This window comes from Phalacrocorax carbo, chromosome Z (genome assembly GCF_963921805.1).
Source record: "Phalacrocorax carbo chromosome Z, bPhaCar2.1, whole genome shotgun sequence".
Classification (NCBI taxonomy): Eukaryota; Metazoa; Chordata; class Aves; order Suliformes; family Phalacrocoracidae; genus Phalacrocorax; species Phalacrocorax carbo.
Window position 1 is genome coordinate 17,198,089 of NC_087548.1, and position 18,834 is coordinate 17,216,922.

At 42.5% G+C, this 18,834-nt stretch overlaps 2 protein-coding genes across 2 annotated transcripts in view; one reads left to right on the forward strand and one right to left on the reverse strand.

Annotated features, from left to right (window-relative positions):
• Positions 1-73: 73 nt before the first annotated feature.
• On the forward strand, positions 74-11,373 carry PTGER4 (prostaglandin E receptor 4). The gene is made up of 2 exons (XM_064437976.1): positions 74-1,486; positions 9,235-11,373. The coding sequence occupies exons 1-2, from the start codon at positions 656-658 to the stop codon at positions 9,823-9,825; spliced, it is 1,422 nt and encodes a 473-aa protein (XP_064294046.1). The 5' UTR covers positions 74-655; the 3' UTR covers positions 9,826-11,373.
• Positions 11,374-15,028: 3,655 nt separating this feature from the next.
• The window catches only part of TTC33 (tetratricopeptide repeat domain 33), a 54,639-nt gene continuing 50,833 nt past the window's right edge, over positions 15,029-18,834 (reverse strand). Inside the window, exon 5 of the mRNA XM_064438014.1 lies at positions 15,029-17,806. Coding sequence (XP_064294084.1) covers positions 17,456-17,806 — 351 coding nt within the window. The 3' untranslated portion in view covers positions 15,029-17,455. The remainder of the gene's footprint in view (positions 17,807-18,834) is intronic.

Consider the following 18,834-nt stretch of genomic DNA (forward strand, 5'->3'; position numbering starts at 1 on the left):
CCGCGCAACCTGCCCTCCGCGCGGCGGCCAATGGGGCGCGAGGGCGGGGAGGAGCGGCGGGAGCTGCTCTCGCCGCCTCCGCCCTCCGCGGCGAAACTCGGCGGGAGCGTCGGTGGGAGTGAGACGTAGCCCGTGCCCCGCACCGCGCCGCACCGCGCCGCACCGCGCCGCCGGCCGGCGGGAGGGGATGAGCGGCGGGCACCGCGCTACGGCACCTTTCCGCGCCGCCACCGGGGGCACCTGGAGCCGACGGCCGCCTGCCCAGGGCCGCCCCAGCGCCGCGCTGAGCCCTCCCCGGCGCCGGTGCGAGAGGCGGTGAGGCGGCTCCGCTCGGCTCCGCGCTCGGGCCGCCCCGATCCCCTCGCGGGCTGGGCGACGGAGCGCTGCGGTCTGCGCGGGGAGGGCAGCGGCAGGAAGAGTCAGCCCCGGCTCCCCCGGCCGCAGTCGGTCGCTGCCGGACAGCACCGCGCTTCGGCTCCTTTTTAGGACTTTTTTTTTTTTCTTATCTAAAATACAGCATTCCCCTCTCCCCCCGCTTCTCCCTCGTTTGAGTTTTTATTCCCACACCAGACGACCCTCTCCCCTCCCTTACTCTGCCTTTCTCTTCTGGACCCGCTCTCGCCTCGCTCGACTCCCCACCGGCAGCGCGGGCATCATGTCCTTCGACCCCACCACCATGCCACCTGCGAACGGCTCCGCCAACGGGACGGCCAGCGGGGCCGACGGCGGGCAGCCCCCCACCATCCCCACCGTCATGTTCATCTTCGGTGTGGTGGGCAACCTCATAGCCATCGTGGTGCTCTGCAAGTCCCGGAAGGAGCAGAAGGAGACCACTTTCTACACGCTGGTCTGCGGGCTGGCGGTCACTGACCTCCTGGGGACCTGCCTGGTGAGTCCGGTCACTATCGCCACTTACCTGCAGAACCGCTGGCCAGGAGGACCAGCGCTATGTGAGTACAGCTCCTTCATTCTCCTCTTCTTTGGACTCTCCGGCCTCAGTATTATCTGTGCCATGTCTATAGAGAGGTACCTGGCCATCAACCATGCCTATTTCTACAACCATTATGTAGACAAGAAGCTGGCAGGGCTCACGCTCTTTGCCATCTACGCTTCCAATGTGGTGTTCTGTGCCCTCCCCAGCATGGGGCTTGGCAAATCTACCTTGCAGTACCCTGACACTTGGTGTTTCATAGACTGGCGAGCAAAGGAGGCCACTCATGCGGCATATTCCTACATGTATGCTGGCTTCAGCTCCTTCCTAATCATGGTCACCGTGATCTGCAACATCCTGGTGTGCGTGGCCCTCATTCGCATGCACCGCCAGTTCATGCGACGCACATCCTTGGGGACAGACGCCACCTCCAGCCGTTTATCTGACTTTCGCAGACGCCGGAGCTTCCGTCGGATGGCCGGAGCAGAGATCCAGATGGTTATTCTGCTCATTGCCACTTCCCTGGTGGTGGTCATCTGCTCCATTCCTCTGGTGGTGAGTAACGTTTTGCAACCCTTCTTCTTTTCCATCACCTGCACTGCTGAGTCTTTTCTCCTCCTAGTCTGTGCCCGTAGGACAGACTCCTATTTAGCTGGTGCTGCAAACTGTTATAACTTAAAGGCTGTTAGCATACATGCATGGTGAGAGAAAGCTGCACTGATTTATATTTACAAGAAAAGAAGCATGCTTATCCCAAGTCCTGGCCTCCTTTGATTGGTTAAAATACAGCGCCAAAAATTCTCAATATTTTTTCCACTGTTTAACTGGAATCCACATAGCAAAAATCTTACTGAGAGCTAAAGGCACTTTGAAGTTCACTTCCAAAATTAATTTGTGATGAGTGAGGTTTGGGTCTGGCCTGCATTTCTGGATGTTTATTGTGTTTTTAAAATGTGTACGCTGTTGCCGAAGGGTACAGTGGTCCTTTATGTGTGGAAGGAGGAGAGAGCTCTATTCACTTGGCACCAGGGACACACAGAGTGCTTCACACCCAACACCTGAGCCAAGCTTCCCCTCCTGAGGGATTCACCCACTGCTCTGGGGTAGATCTCACACTCTTAGATCCCTCCACCAGCTTCCCACTGGGGGAGGAGTAAAGTCAGTGGAACCACCCATCGGTGTAATTCTCAGTTAAATGAGAGTTGGAGGAATATGGCCCACATAAACCTAGAGATCATACCAAAATGTCAGACAACATTACCACTAACCATCTGCTAATTTTCTGAAATGGCCGATACAATTAATGTCATTGAATTGAACGTGCAGGATCCATTTATTTCACTTCCTCCACCTTATCTCCAAGGAAGACAAAAAAAACAAAACAAAACAAAAAACCACCAGCTGAAGGCTCAGTTCTTGCATGCCACCCACCATAATAAAACTTGGCAAACTTCTCTTCTGGCTCAGAGACTTTAAACAAATAGCTGGCTTGGCTTATTCGTCACCTTCTAAAACATAGCGTAGGGGGCCAAGGAGTGGTTGTTAGACAGAAAGTGTTTTTAGAAGGATTGTTTTAAGTGTGTTTATTGTCAGTAGAGTGATCCCTCTGTCACTGAGGGGTACAATGTGTCTGAAATATAGCTGGCCAGCCAGGGGTGCAAAAAAAATTGCATATACCACGGTAATGAAGTTTAGAGAAGTACATGTGAACGGGACGCGAGAGGTCAGTGAGTCCACTCCCCTGCTTCAGAGGAGTTGTAATTGCAAGGGTTGAGACAGTTTTGCTTCATTGCTAACATAAACAGGAGCCAGTGAAGCGTGGCTATGCTGGAGCACCAGCACCCCGGCTGTCGCCGAAGGCACTCTCCTGTCCTTCAGCATTGTCACTTTGTGTTGCGCCATGGCGTGACTGAGCATGGTGCTGTGCGTTCATTGCTTGACATATGAAAAGTCGAGAGGTGCTGTCTGAGCTGCACACAGGGTGTCCAGGGGAGGTGCACACGCATTAGATGGAGGAACCGCACACGACCTGCCCTGCAGTCCAGCTCCAGAAGCTGCAGGGGTAAGCCGACTTGCTGCACTGGGAGGCACCAGGGCATGGAGTAACAAAAACCCCAACAGTACTGTGGGTTGACAGTACTTAATACTAGATTAATCAAATTATAACAGCTACTTCAGAAAAGAGCAATATAGTGTTTTCAAAAGAAACGCTGGTAAATGCAGAAAATATATTCTGGGAATAAAGACAGCATTGTAATGTGATACAGGGTATCAGCTGATGGACTTAAGTCTTTTACAGAATATTAAAAAAAAAAAAGGGGGGGGGAATTAAGAGGGAGGGGTTACCAGGAAGAGAACTGGATTGTTGATTAAAGTTAAAATTAATGAACCCAAGTGGGGCAAAAGGTTTATTAAACAGTAGCTGGTGAAAAACTGGTATATAGCAGAAGGTATGTGAAGGTGCAGGTCATGAAGTTGTGTAGCTCTCTCAGACCTTGATTTTGCTGCTTATAAAGGCACAGTGTTATCTTGGGAGTGCTCACATAAGTTAGCTTTTCCTTGCTAAAGCAGCGTGTCTTCTCTATGTCTAATATGAGGTAAGAGACTGTAATTTCATTTAGATGGATGACTAAGAGAAAAAGGAAGCTTTCTTCTAAAAAAAACCCAACCACGTATATACATATCATCACAGTGTTCAATGTGGTTAAATTTCTTCATTGTTAAGTAGCTTCTATAAGTCATTTGCCTTCTCCTGCGGGAATAAGCTACAGCTGTATATGCTTCTTTATGCCATGATGTACTGCAGTGTATGCTGCCATATTAAGCCCTCTGGTTTTACATAGGCTGAGGTTAAGAATTCAGATATAAACTCAGAGGATTGCCATCTTCATGGTATAAATCCCTAGGAAGACCCACCAGCAGCAATAGGTGAATCAGTAATATAGACATTTTCATGACTTGGGAGTTTTAGGGAGCCCTCACTGAGCGAAAGGCTCATCTATAACAGGACAGCCTGGCAGTCAGCAAGAACATGCAAGTGGTAAAGTGGTGGTGGCAGCATGATTCAGATGCACAAAGTAAGCTCAGAGGGTGCTTTGTGACCAAAGTTTTCTGATGAGCTGACTTCCTACTAGTGATTTCAGCTGAATAAACCATCACTTAAGTCAAAGCAAAGCAACTTCTGAAAGACAGATTTAAACACCTAACATTTTAGAATAAACACTTTTACAATGTAACAAAATAGTTTAGCAGGCTACGCTTACTAGCATTTGACAAAAAATTTTCAAATCTTAAAACATTAAATAGCCCTGAAATAATAAGCAAAGGCTTGCCTTGATTTAAAAGGCAGTTAAAGAACAGCAAGCTGAGTCACAGAGAACAGCAGTTTTTTAATAATGAGGTGCTCCAGCACTCAGTTTACAACTAGGATTGTTTAGTGTCCTAATGATTTATTCATAAAAACAGCAGAATTTTACAGTGACAACAAGTACTATAATAAAATTATGGGGATTGTGCAAAATGCTGAATTAACTTGACAGAACTGAAGGCTGATCAAATTTATCAAAGAAAGGAAAGTTGAGCAAAAAACATTACTGAAAGGAAATTTTTGATATAAGCTGATGTGTTCTCACTGTGCAGAAAGTGATGTGAAAGACATGAAGAATCGGACAATAGTTTAAAAATTAAGTAAGGAAAATGCATAAATAGCGTGCTGACTCTTGTCTGCACTCCAGACTTGTTATCTCATCTTTTAAAATAGAGTGAGTTTTTATAAAACAGAATTGGATGGAGTTAAAAGTAGGGTATAAATTATATTAGGAGGAATTTTGTCAAGAGTAGAGTAAAAATTATTATCCAGCCTTTAAAAAAATGAAACAAACTCAAGAGTAAATAGGCACACGCTGTTTAAATCTGTAATTCACTCTAGCAGTCTGTCAGATACCCTTAAGATTTTTAAGTGCGTGATCTTTTTCTGATCCTGACCACTGAATATGGTGGTTAAATTACGGTGAAGTGGAAAATAAAATAGTGTTTCAGGGTGTACCTCTGGTTGATTGTATGAAATAATGAGGAGTTTCTAACTTAATGTTTAATTGCTTTAAAAGTTTGGATTTTCTTTTGGCTTCGTTGATTTTGACTTTTCTCTTTAAGTATCAGGGACTGCCTCCAGGCAACAGCAAGGTGGCAGACATGATTTTTGAGCGGTGGAGTGGATACCAAGCAGACACCAAGCCCTTGAAGGGCAAAGGTTATTGGCTTGTAGAGCTGAAAAACTTGTTCCTGCTTACTACTGTACGGTTTTAAATTTATCCTATCAGTATGTGGGGAGATTGTGAGGGCAGGTGGAAGCTATGAAGACAATTACCGGTGTGACTGTAACTATACAGGTCGCTATATAGTAATGTATAGGATTAGAAATCATGATTTGCGCCTGCAGTTAGTAAAAAGGAAAAGGAGCAAACAGGACTCTGATCCTACCTATCGCTTGAGCACATAAACTCAACATACCTTGGAGCTACATGCTTCTTAACAGAATTGCAAACGAGCTGCTAGTTCTTTTAAGATATATTGCCTGAATTCTACAGCTACAAAGCTAACAAAAACCTCAGTCTTCTGAGATTTGAATTGTTCTAGGTTGCTTCTTTCTTTAATTAGGATTTCAAATTGCACAAATTCAAGCATCACATTAGCTAATTTAGTAGTAGATTCCACTTCCTCAGCACTTTCTTAGAAGATGCAAGGCAATATCCTTTACCATGCTACCTCCTGCAACAGAAGACTTGTAGCCAAAACAGGACGCATCTCTTGTGTTCTTGTAGATGATACATTAGTAAATGCTGTTTCAGCAGTATGTAAAGAAATTGTAAGACTGACATCCCAACACAGATTTATTTTTACTTCATTGTCATTAAGATGTAATCCCAGCAATAGGTCTGAATTGATAAATGCATTTGACATTCTGGGAAGCTTCAAATAAAAGACATGAGACCTTTCTGCAAAGCACAAACAGTTTTGTACAGTCCGTAGTTTTTACTAAATAGATCCATTTTATAAATCTTTAGCCTAAACATGCCGCATTTCTGTCGAAAGGAAATAAGGCATACAGAGATTGCATAAAGCAAGCTGCACTGTGCCATTAGTGATTGTCCTTTTCAGCCACAGAGTCAGTGCTTAAAGACATTTTTGTCTTCCATAAAGTCTTCCAGGTAGACAGAGAAAGGTGAAATAGGTACCGCAGTATCATGTGCTGCTTATCAAAAGAACAATCACACTATTAAATCACTGATGTGTAACTATAGCTCCAAGTTTGTTTTTTTTTAAAAAAAGTCAGGCCTCTGAAGTTGGACTGTGTACTTCAGCTGTCTTCAGAGCATGCCTTCTGGTTCTGTGATCTCGACTAATTTATCAGCACATACCCCTCCCTGTCACACCTCTAATATCCCTGGTAACGACTGCATTTAGCTGTATAAGCTGCTGGAAGGCGTCCCCTCCCTCAGCGCTGTCCTTTGAACTCCTGGCTCTCGGGGCAGGTACCTGTCCATTGATCAACTGTTCACGTACATAGACCATTTACCCACTTTCAGGGTGTATTCCCCCACATAAGGAAATCCCAGTAAAGAAAAAGAAAAGGAGCATTTGGAATGAAACGTTGTTAAAGCACAGGTTAAATCCCCTGGGGAAATTTGAACTTTGTATATTTATATATTTGACCTCTGTATAATTATACATTTGACCTTTTATCATTTTGGAGGGGAAAAGAATCTCACACAAATAGTCAAATAGGTATTTCAAGAACAGATTTTAGCCGATGCCAGGCTACGTGGTGTCAACTTATTTTTCAGCCTTCCAGGTTCAGAGATCCCGACTGCAGTGTTTCAGGGTCAGCACCGGTGTCGCTAACAGGCGCCTTCCTTGCGCAAGCTGATACCCCGAGTCACACCACTTCTCCCCACCTGCGAAGTCAACCGGCGGCTGCCCCTGGGGCGGGCGGCCGGCCCCCCCAGCGCCGCGGTCTCTGCTTCGTTTCCAGAGTTGCGTATTACTGAGCTTCGTCCTTCCCGAACGAGCAAAACGCTGTCCAGTCTGCCGCGATTTTGTGAGACGCGTGTGGGGCTGCTGCCGGCCGGGCAGGTGGCGGCGGCGGCGGCGGCGGCCGTGGCGCCTCCGCGGGGCGCCCGCGCCACCCAGCGGGGCGCTGAGGAGAGGTGCCGGCGCGTCAGGCGGGAGCCGCGCGCCCCCGCGCGCCCCCGGCAGCGGCTGGGGCGGGAGTTTAACTAAGGGAATTTTTAAGGAACCGTCAGTGAATGCCAGCCAAACTGTAGGTATTGAAAAATTCTGGCCTCCTTTCGGCCATGAATCGTGTAGCGATGGGTGTCGGGTAGGAGGCTAATATACTACAAATAGTGAAAAAAAAATTTAAAGCAAGTAAGGCTCAATAAAAGAAAAACCCATAAAAATAAGTTCGATATGCATAGGAATACTCTTTGAAGTACTTCGATGGCATGTTTGGCTTAACAGAAAAATAAGATCAAGAAGTTAGTTGTCAAAAAGGCATCTTCAGTGTTACAGATCATTAGGAAAGTAACTGAGAATAAAACTTGGATCGTTATATTGCTGAATAATTTCAGGCTTTTCTCATATTTTGAATTCCGTGGGCAGGTTTTGTAACCCATAAAGTACTGAGAAAGAAAATGTACGCCATCATCAGTTTGACAGATGGTTTGAGAGAGGCTATATGCATAGGACTTCTGAAGAAGGACTGTGGGTTATATTAAACATACTTCATTGGTAGCTTTTGGGGCACACTCAATCTCTGAATTCTGACGAGCTGAATTCCACCACATTGCCCTGCTGCAGGAAAATTTCTCCGAACAGAATTGTGAAATTTTCCACCAGACTTGGGTGGCTTCACATGCAGAGCTTCTAACAAAAATGGCTGAAAAGAGCTGTTCTAGCTTGGCTCATTTATTTAAATGCTTGTCTGCCCCCTTGTCTGTAACCTCCTAGCTAGGCAAGACTTGATTCATTTCAAGAGTCAAGGATTTGGGATTTAAAAACCTCATAATTTTGCTACAAGATATCTACTGTGTCAGATAAGATAATTAAGGGATTTATTTTGACTTATCTTAAAGAATCTGAAGAAAACTGCATCTTCCCTTATCAGTTCTTTTCAGTGGATTTCCTAGGCCTTCCTATAATTGGACACTACATAGGTCTGCTAAAAGGAGGAACAGCTACTTGAGACTGATCAACATAACCAACTGGTAAGATGCCATCCTCCTTAGTGACACTGGGAAGATAACAATTGATATCAAGAAATTGGACTGTGCCTTACTCACAGTAGCATTTACAAAAGTGGCTTCTAAACCAGGAGAGGGACGATGTTACTTGTTTTTTTCTTGGATTCAAAGGAAGAAGCTGAAGAAGACATTTCTGTGTAGAAGACAGGATCCTTTAGTCTTAAGTTTTGTGCATGATAAACTAAAATTGCTAATTAAATAGCCATGTCCTGCAGCAGCTTCAACATCTTAAATTCTTGACAACTTCATCATTATTTTTATGTTTTTCTAAGTAGAACCAAAATGCTTGGTCATGTAGGAGAGCAGAGCACTTCAATCTAGTGGTGCAATCATCTCCTCACCTTGACCTATTAAGAATCTCCTAGCTGGGGGGCCTTCTCCCCCCCCCTCCCCGCCCCCAATCCATGCTGCAGCAAGCAAAGAGTTGAGGGGTTAACAAACAATTCCAGTAAGGACAGGTACCAGCAAAGTGCATTTCTAAACTTGGGAGCTGATAGCTCTGGTCCTGTTGCCAGAGTCTAGTGTACTTGGATTATAATATGTGTTTCAGTTTGTTTCTAAACAATTATTAGACCTCTGCTAGAAGAACTGATTTTCCAGGTGTCTCAGTCAGATACCTCTTTGCAGGTAGCATAAGACTCAAGGTATACCAAGGAAGCAGGATACAGGTCTATAGCTTTGCTCCTGAGTTCTATCAGGAAAAAGGAATTTTTAAAAACAGCCAAAAGTTGGACGTTCAAGGATTAATTATATGGGGAAGGAGGAGAAAGATCCATTCCTTTCCTACCTCTACAAAGAAAGCCAATTTACAGCAGATTCATTGCTCTGATTTTTTTGCTATTTCCAAAAATAAACTGTCAGCTGCCAATCTGAGATGCCTGACTTTGCCAGCCTCTTCTCTTGTCGTAGCTCACAGTAGTGATTCTAGATCTCTGCTTCGAAATGTAAACTTTGATTTCTTGATATAATTGTGTCTTTCTCTTCCCCCATCTCCTCGGGTAGGTCCGTGTCTTCGTGAACCAGCTGTACCAGCCGGAATCAGTGAGGGATGTGAGGCAAAACCCTGACCTGCAAGCTATCCGCATTGCCTCTGTGAACCCCATTTTGGACCCGTGGGTCTACATCCTCCTGCGCAAGACTGTGCTCAGCAAAGCCATTGAGAAGATCAAGTGCCTCTTCTGCCGCATTGGAGGGGCTCGGAGGCAGCACTCGGGGGGCAATTTCAACTGTGTGGATGGCCACAGGACCTCCTCTGCCATGTCAAGTCAGTCACCCTCCTTCATATCCCGTGAGCTGAGGGAGATCAGCAGCACCTCGCAAACGCTGCTCTATCCTCCGGAGTTAAGTGAAAGCAGTGCTGGGGGTCGCGCGCTGCTTCCAGGCCCCAGTGCCAGCCTGGCTCAGTCTGACACCACATCAGTAAGGACACTGCGTAGCTCAGAGACCTCGGACTCTTCACAGGGGCAGGACTCTGAAAGCGTCTTCCTGGTGAATGAAAGCTCTGGTGGCGGGGCTAGCTCTACATCCAAGGGCAGCCCTCTCCAGGTCACCTTTCCCACAGAGACATTGAATTTATCAGAAAAGTGTATATAGATAGCCGTGAAAGGCATCAACCCTGGGGATACTTCCTGATATATTGGAAAAACTGGTGCAATAGATAGGTTTTCTGCCTATTCAAGGGGAGAGGGGATCAGCTGTGCTCCAAAGGGCTATTTTTCTCTTGCCATGTGATGGGTACATTTCTTTTAGACTACTGAGGACTGCATGGAACAGACACTGCACTTGGGCCCTGCCATCAGAAGTGTTACAAGGCAGGTCTAATGGGACTGGAAATACAAACTGCCTTGTCTTGGTCTGGGCCACAAGAGAGCTACTGGGCCTCTGGAAATAGGAAGACCCGTCACTTTCTTTTTTCTTTTTTTCCCTTTCCAAATCTGGTAGAACTGTGTTTTTTCTCCCCGTGGTTACTCAGCTATCAAGAGTTTAAGCCTCTGGTACTAGAGCTGAATGTGAGGCAGCTGCTAGGAACTGGACACAGCTACTCTGAGAGCTGCCTGGGGCAGGATTTTAAAGTGTCTCACTAAAGCATGAAAATGTGAATTTTTACCATTGTATATATATCAGGATTGAAAATATTTAAAAGTCTATTCTTCTCTATGAGAAGGTTTTTTATTAATACAAGGTATATAGAAATGATCGCCAGCCTTCTCTCCCCCCAGTATTTCCTGCTGATAAGACATTCTTGGTTTAGATTTGTTGTCCATGCTAGATTCACAGCTGAGGTAATTCTCTGGCTGAGAATACATAAGCACTTTCTGAGTGAAAGGGGAATATGTGCGCTTTATGAGAGAAAAAGAAACATCCTTTCAGTTAAGAATATTCCTTTTCAGTGTATGTACATACTAAAAAGCCAGATTTTATTTATGTGCTGAGAATGATTCTCTGTATAACACATCCGCGCCTCTCCGAGTACTTTGGCCCACATTCTGCACACACTTAGGCACACACTTAACATCACCCATCAGAGTAGTCCCTCTGCTGCCAGGGAGACTCCTTACCTATAAAGTTAAGGACATATAGAAATGCTTTCAATATCAGGGCCTAAAACTTTCAACCCCTGGTTAATAGTCTTAATATTCACTTTAGTTAAAGCATCACTGATGTAATAAAGGTATTTTTTCATAACATTTATCATTCTACTTTAAATAGTAAATAGAGTTTTATGAATGTGTAATCTGATACTCCATCAAATAAATGTACAAAACCATGGAAGCAGAATCTTCATTTTAAAGTATAGGTTATGTAGAAACATATCCTGGTCTTGCAGCCCTTGAAAATCATTTGTTCCTAGAGTTTTAATGGCAAACACATCACCAAAACAAGCTGTTAACCACTGACAAAAAGAGTTTTGTGTTTTATGTTGTAAGGGTTAGATCTTGTTCCAGAAACACTGTTTATCAAAATAATTCTGTATAGGTATTTGGAGGATGTTTTGTCAAATGCTAAGCATGTTATGCTGCTTAAAGTGTTTTCATGTGAAATGCTTTATTGTAATCTTGAGCCTTATGTTGATATGTTTAAGCAGTTGTACTGACCAAAGTAATTTTGGAGATCACAATTAAATGGAAATGTTCTGCTTGATCTCAGCAGTTTATACGAGTCTGCCATTCAGTGCCAACTCTTCACCTTAACAAGCCTCCTGTCATGGACCATTCTGCATGCAGCTGCTGTCAAAACATACTTTTTTCTATAAGTTTCCAAAACACCACAGAACAATCACCATCAGCAAAAGGCAGCCATCTTCAAAAATGTCCCCAGGAGCACTGACATAGAGCCATGAAAATTCTTCATGCAAATAAGCAAACAAAAAAAACCCTACACTTAATTAAAACTCAGGCCTGCTCCATTATTTTCCTTCAGCAGGGGAGCAGTTGAGCATATTTGCCTTGATACAAGTAGAAACTGAAGTTAAATCTCTGCACAAATATTTGCAGCAGTAGCCGCTTTTCCACAAGTTAAGCTGAAGAACAATATTACTCAAGTTCCTACTACAGCTACAAAGAAAGATCTGCCTGAATTCTTTGCAGTTAAGCCACTTAACTGGGGTCTTATGGTCTGTTGCTTAGTAGTGACCAACAAAAGAATACACTCATCGTACGTCCCAAGACAGGATGCAGTACCTTGTGGAGCAGGAAGGTGGGACTGCCACCTGCAGATACACCACCTATACCAATACTGGACCACACCTTTGTAGCTGGCCCAAAGCAGCACACCAGTGTTACTGGTACTGTATGCAATGAGAGAATTAAAGATCTACAGGGTATAGTAAGTATCTGAATAAGCAAGGGCTTATTATTTTTAAATTTTTTTTTACTTTATTATTCTATTAAAATTATAATTATTATTTCTTATCATTACTGATGAGAAATACATGTGGTCTGGAACAGCTTTAGGTAAAAATAGACCATTTTAAGTACCTGACCTTCTAGCTTCCCTTAGCAAACACATACGATAAGCCTAAGGTGTTCCTCCTATCCACAGCATTGCTGGCGTGTCAGTAGCGGACTGGATTCACAGCACACAACATCATCAACACTAACACCCTCAGTACTGAACTCAAGGATTCCCAGCCAGCCCACAGATTACGAAGTCTCCTAAGCAAAACTGGAACTGCCTGCCAGAACTCGATGGCAGCGCGCACCTCTACTGCCTTGTTGCAAACACAGATGGGCATTCAGAAGTAGCCTGGCTAAAAGGACTGGGCAAGTGTGCCTTTGTTTAGGGTGACAGACTATTACGACTCCCTCACCTGCCCGACAGTCCCACTCAGCTTTGGCACCCTCTTCCATGCTGACCACAAACACATTACTGAATTATCTCCCTCAGCCTCCCTGAGCATAACAAGTCTTGTAAAATAAAGCTACAAGTTTGTAGAGATTAATTTGCCATGTGGAAGTTAAAAAGTTATTACCCTGCTAGATATTATGAATAGTTTTGGTATGTTCTAAAGGGCTTCCCTTCTCACATAATAGCTCCCTTCCACTCCCGGCCCTCAGAGATCTATATACCCCTGAAACAGCCTGTCTTCCACACCTGCATCTACCTTCCCCAGTCCTCTGCGTTCACAGCAAATGCACTAATTTGCCATTCAAAAACTCTCCATACCAAAATTTTATCTCCCTGACTCTGTCCTGGTAGTCCTGTGACTGGCAGCCCCACTCCCTCCCTTCCAGCAGCCTGTCCTGCCCACACCTCCCAGACCACCACTTCCCAGAACTCTTCCCACTCAGGGGTACTGCTAGACCTCCCACCCATTACCAAGCCCCAAACCCCAGCCCTAACTCAATTGAAGCCCCTGTCCTGTGCCGCAGTTTAGAGAATCTACCCACCACAGGCAGGATGACAGCTACTATCTGTAGGACACGGTGGTTTCTGTGAAAACCTGTAGATTAACTTGAATCTCTGACCAATAATTATGACTGGGCCCAGGTTTAGAGTATTGAATGTACTGACGGAAGGCTTGGACTATAAGGGTGGGCAGTAGGATCCTGTTTTAAATCAAGCTTTTACATCCCTGCTGACCACAACACTACTGCTGCCCAACCCCAATCAGTGCTATAGGCACAACGTCAAAGCACTAACAAATTTAGTGTAATCTGCTGTCTTCTAAAGGCACCAGCCAACATCCTGACCAAGAAGCTTTCTACGAAGTTTTTAGTTCTGCTCCAAGAGACAACTGCAAATCGACTTAAGACAGATGTACTGTTAGAGCTACTAAATACCACCAGACCTTCCCACTCCTAGACCTTGTTCTAGACATGCCAGGTTCACTGGATCTGGAAACCAACTGAAGTCTCAATCACCTGCTTTCTGAACCCAAAGGGTCAACTCGTTGCCCACTGCTGATCTTTCCCCTTGATCATTTACCCTCGACATCCTTCAGAGCTCCTAGAGTTGCAGATCTTAGAAAATCAGCCCTCAAAAACAGGCCATCACATCTGGCAGGATCCAGCAATCATCCAGGCTCATCAGCTCCTCCTGCTTCTGAACTAGCCCTATCTGGAGATACCACAGGCCAAGGACTCCATTCCAGAACATGATCTTAATATGATACTGACCTACAACAAACACATGGTGTCTGCAACCTGCCAATAAACCAAGCCCACATGCTTCTGCTTTCCTGTGTCCCAGTCCTAACTACGCTTATTTTAGTTTTACAGCTATTATATGACCTCAAAATAAATTAAGAGAGCACCTGCTCCTAACGTTAGTTTTTAACTCCTTCCCCTTGGTTTTAGGATCTGGAGAGTATTTACCTTGTATGGCCAATAAGTTTCCAGTGCTACCTCTCTCATCTTGATCCCCAACACCAACAGATATTCAAAGACAACTTTCAGGAACTAGAAGCATGGTGGAAACTGTTACATTTAATTTTTTCCCCTCTAACTACTTTTAAAATCCAGTCTCTTACAGTAATAACAAATTTGAGTCACTGATGTGTTATCTGATTCGTACTTTCTTTAAACCTCTAGTACTGTCACAAAGGATTTATTCTCTCTGAGTATAATCTAGGTTTAGTTTTTTAAAGATACTTATCTCCATCTATAGGACAGATTAATTCCACCCTTTTTTCAGCATTTGAAGTCGTCTGCCAATCAGTCACCTTCAGCTTCCTTTGTAGTCAGTGGAAATAATTAGGCACCTTGGGAGGCTGATTCAACTCATTCTAAGATACTTATCTAACACAGTGTATATTAATGGCCCTCTGAGGCTGTGTATTTCTTTCCACTGGATATAAAGGGATTAAAGGGAAAAATATTTAAATGTTTAACCATACATTTTAAATTAAGCAAAATTAATCAACCTAACCTACTATTGTTGAGATTTCCTCTGTAATGATGTTGCAACACTTCAGCATTTTAATATATGATTCCTGTGGCAGGCAAACACATGGAAGCTACTGCAGCCACTGACAGTAGTCATGAAGAAGAACAATAAAAATAAATTCCTACTGGCAAAGTGGGAGTGTACTTCACAGGTATCCTATTTCTGATAACAACGGCTTTCTCCTCTGGGTCTCTCTCATTTGGATACCCTTGAGAGGTTTAAAAACATTGGGCACTACCTTTTATTAAACATTTCTCCTGAGATGTGTTTTTTGATATTTTTTTTTACTATAACACATTGACATGTTCACCAGAGACAGAAGCAGCCAAGTGATTAAATGAGTAATATTCTAAAATGGTCAATGGTAACCCTCATTCTTGTTACAACCAAACGAATAAACAGGCATCACTAAGCAGCAGAGAAGTCAGTATTTTATTCAAACAGATCCGAAAAATCCCATACATGCAAAACATGGCCTACTGTACAAAAAACAATGTTGAAATCATAAATTTTTGAACTTGCTTCCCAGTTTGAGAATAACAGTGTCAAGAGAATGTATCTGCTTTACAAGACACTATGGTCCTGAAAATACCTAGAATTCATAACCTGATCTAATCAGAAGGAAAACACATTTACTACCAGTGATGGAAACAACCACCCCTCAAAGCCAGCATGGCTGTTCTGGCTGGTGGCGTAGGTGCACACCCCTCCATTTGTTTGGTTCAGCACTGCTGAAGTTAATAGGAATTTTGTGAATCATTTCAGTAGAAACAGATTCTGTGATAGACTTTTGAAAAGAGGGAGGCAGTCCTTCCTGTATGAGTAAATACATAACACTGACGGAAGTATAAAGCACAAAGAAAGAAAAGATGTGTTGGATTATAGCCAAGCTCCTTCGAAGTGAAAACACACCTTACAGCTTCTTACAACATTTCCTTTCCTAGCCAGAAAATGACTCTTCGTTGAAGAAATCTGTCCAAATCCTTCTCATACTAACTCCTTCTATGGCTGAACAGATTGTATTATTTAAGTCGTTAGGAAAAACAAGATTATGAAATTCTTCAAAAGGGACAACTTAAACTAGCTATCAAACTGTATCTTAATCAAATGCCTATTCAGTCTTGAATGAACAAATAAAAATGTAGCATGGTGATGTTTTACATTTCTTAATATATTTTAGTCACTGTAACTATTTTGAATACTCAGGAGATGTTAAGAAGGGTAAATTTTGTGTGTGTGTGCAAGCACAGATCTAAAAATTCACACATATACAAAAATATATTCAGGAAGAATTTTACTAAATTTTCATTGATTTTTGCAAGTACAACATGGCAATCAAGTTTTTGAAAGGGATCATTACTATCTCCAAAGACTGTAAGTCTCCTCTTAAATAAAGATATTCAGCTGAAAGTATGACTGGAGATAGACAGTTTCTTCTACAATACACATTCTATTGCAAAAATCACTATGCTTCTCAAGCAACATTATTTCCTTTAAAAATATGTTATTTTGAAAACAGAAGTCAAATATGAAAAATGCAAAATGACTGATTTCCAAAGGTTTCACTTGTCTACAAAACTATTATTATAATGTTTTTATAATGCAAAATATTATAAAAATCAAGTGAAATGATGTGTTCCCAATCCTGAATTCTGTGGGAGTTCCTCAGCAGACATTTTTTCCAGTCCAGTTAGGAGGTGACCATCTCTACCATGTCTCCAAGACAATGAAAAGACAGCAGTGTCAGCACAGAGCACATCGAAGAAACAGCCTGACTTTGTTTCTCTGAACTGCCCATGTGAAGAACCAATGGCCAACTTCCCCTAAAGAAAAATGAACATTAAACAAATCTCCTGCGTTACACCTCTAAGTTAAGACAATGTGAATACTCACCACAGCATCCAAAATCCAAAAAGGATAAAAAGGGAGACTAGGGCAATGCTGCCCTCAAGAACTGGTTCACTAAGAACATACTTTAAATGGCAGGTCTTAAGAAGTAGGAAAACAAATTGTCTCCCTTTATCAGATTAGCCTCACCAGGAAAGAAAACACTGAACGCAATAAACTTCAGGCATACCTATTTCCAACTCCCACCGTTGAGCTGTAGCACAGCACTCAAGGAAAGACCAGTTTCAGCCTCAGCTGAATGTTCTTTTTTCTGATGAAACATTTATTAGTAACTAAGCATTCATGTGCTTATTCGGTATAGCATTTCTTTTCACCTAATCAGAAAGTGTTTAACTTATTCACCTATGAGAGCAACATAAAGGTTTCTGCTGGTTTCATTTGACTACAAACCAGATGCCAGATCTATCACATACACAAAAGCAAAATAATAATACATCTCTGCTTCACATGAAACTTCCTCACAGAAAAAGTAATCTTAATGAATATAAAGACTTCTGTTAACAGAGAACAGTTCACACTTTAACTGGAAGATAAATAACGTTAATGAATAAGGATTGAAATAGATATTTTTAAAAATCCCTTTCTCTTTTAGAGTTTAAATAAAAGCTTATTAATTACTGGGAAAATGTAGGGATTCACTTGTAAAATTATGATATACAGAAAGATAAAACAGTTATTAGAATGTAGTTAAGCACTTTAACATTACATTTGTTCATAAGATTTTTTAGAATCAGCTCTTGGCTTTCTCCAAAAATATGGATGGAACAACAACTCAAGTAATTGCTTTTTCAATTTACCAAAGAAAATAACTTCAATTCTTTAACTTTTGTAGGCTCTCCCACTGCTTAAAACACAAAACCAAAGCAAGCCCAATACAATAAATAACACTAAGTTTTTAAAAACAGTACTGGCAAAACATAAGGCTGCCCTATCGGGCTCTGATGAAAAGGGTTTCATCCAGAGTTGTAGGACAATCTTCCTTCTCAGTAAGTGTCTCTACTGTGCCTGAAGCAGACACAATCACTACCGTTTTAGCTGCTGCAAGAGCTTTCTCCTTTTCTGCAATGGCAGCGCAGACTGCCACAATTTCATCACTTTCAAAGTCGTAGTCTGGGATTGATTCTTGTGCAAGCTCTTTTTCTTTTGCCAGTGCTTGGACTGCCTCAGTCTTTGTTGCTTTTTGCTGTTGCTGTAGTTTTCTTGCCCAGGAAAGGTCCTCTTTCCATACTTCAGGGTTCATTGGAAAGGTGTGTAAGGATACCTGGAAACTTCGGATTGCCTATAAACAGAATAGGGAAGAAACAAGGTTTGGAAACTCTAAAGCCTGCATATTTAATAACAGAAATTAACAGAAAAAGAGATGTACATCACAAGCAAAGACAAAAGTGATTTTACTCCAACCTGTCTTTAGTGGAACAATCCTCCCTGAGCTCTAAGTTCAACAGCAGCATTACACCCAAACAACTGTGCATACAAGTGTCTATAAGTACCAAGAAAGCATGAACAAATCACATACCTGGCAACAAGGGCACAAATAAGAGTTCAAATGTCATAAATAATGTTGTAATTAAAGAGGTAAAAGCAAAAGTAACTTTTGTTTTGATGGTTTTTTACACTACTTTTCTCCTATCATCAGATATGCGGGAAGGCAAAACCAGACAGATATGGTTTAAAGAAATACAGAAAAGGGATGACTGGGATTTTAAGTATCTCTAATGTTGCTGCCTTTAAATTAGCATGTAGTCACTTCACATACAGATCTAATACTACGGTAATCCTAGTCCCATGGTAAGCAGTTTCCGTAAGAGGTTTGTGGTTGCAAACACGCTTAACTAAACAGGCAAGAGCAGACAAATAAACTCCCAACTTGGACAGCTGCTCCAAGAAGAAACTCTTAGATCTTTATCTAAGAGTTTTTTATATCTATATTCTATAAATATCTATATTTATATCTTATAAACCATGTAATATTGATACAATTAAGTATAGTTGATATTGTTTCTCCTTTCAGCTCAACTGGGAGAAGATCCACAAGTACAAGTACTCAACACAGAGATCGTTAAATATAAAAAAAAGTGACCATGTAACCCAGTAGATGTGATGGTCAGCAACAAGACATTGCTACAATACTGGAAAAATGCTAAACCAAGAATTACAATTATGTGGGATTTAGTTACATTAACGGTGAAAAGGTCAAGACTGACTTTAGCTACTCAGACTTCACGTATGCACACAAAGGCATGCGTGTATTTCATATTTATGACTGTATGGTCAGTTATGGAAATAGCCACCTGGGTGACCATACTC

What these genes read in the sequence shown, in the direction of transcription:
- PTGER4 (XM_064437976.1), top strand. Translation starts at nt 656, where the DNA reads ATGTCCTTCGACCCCACCACCATGCCACCTGCGAACGGCTCCGCCAAC. An exon ending in TCTGCTCCATTCCTCTGGTG is followed by an intron (nt 1,487 to 9,234) that starts GTGAGTAACGTT and finishes CTCCTCGGGTAG; the next exon opens with GTCCGTGTCTTCGTGAACCA.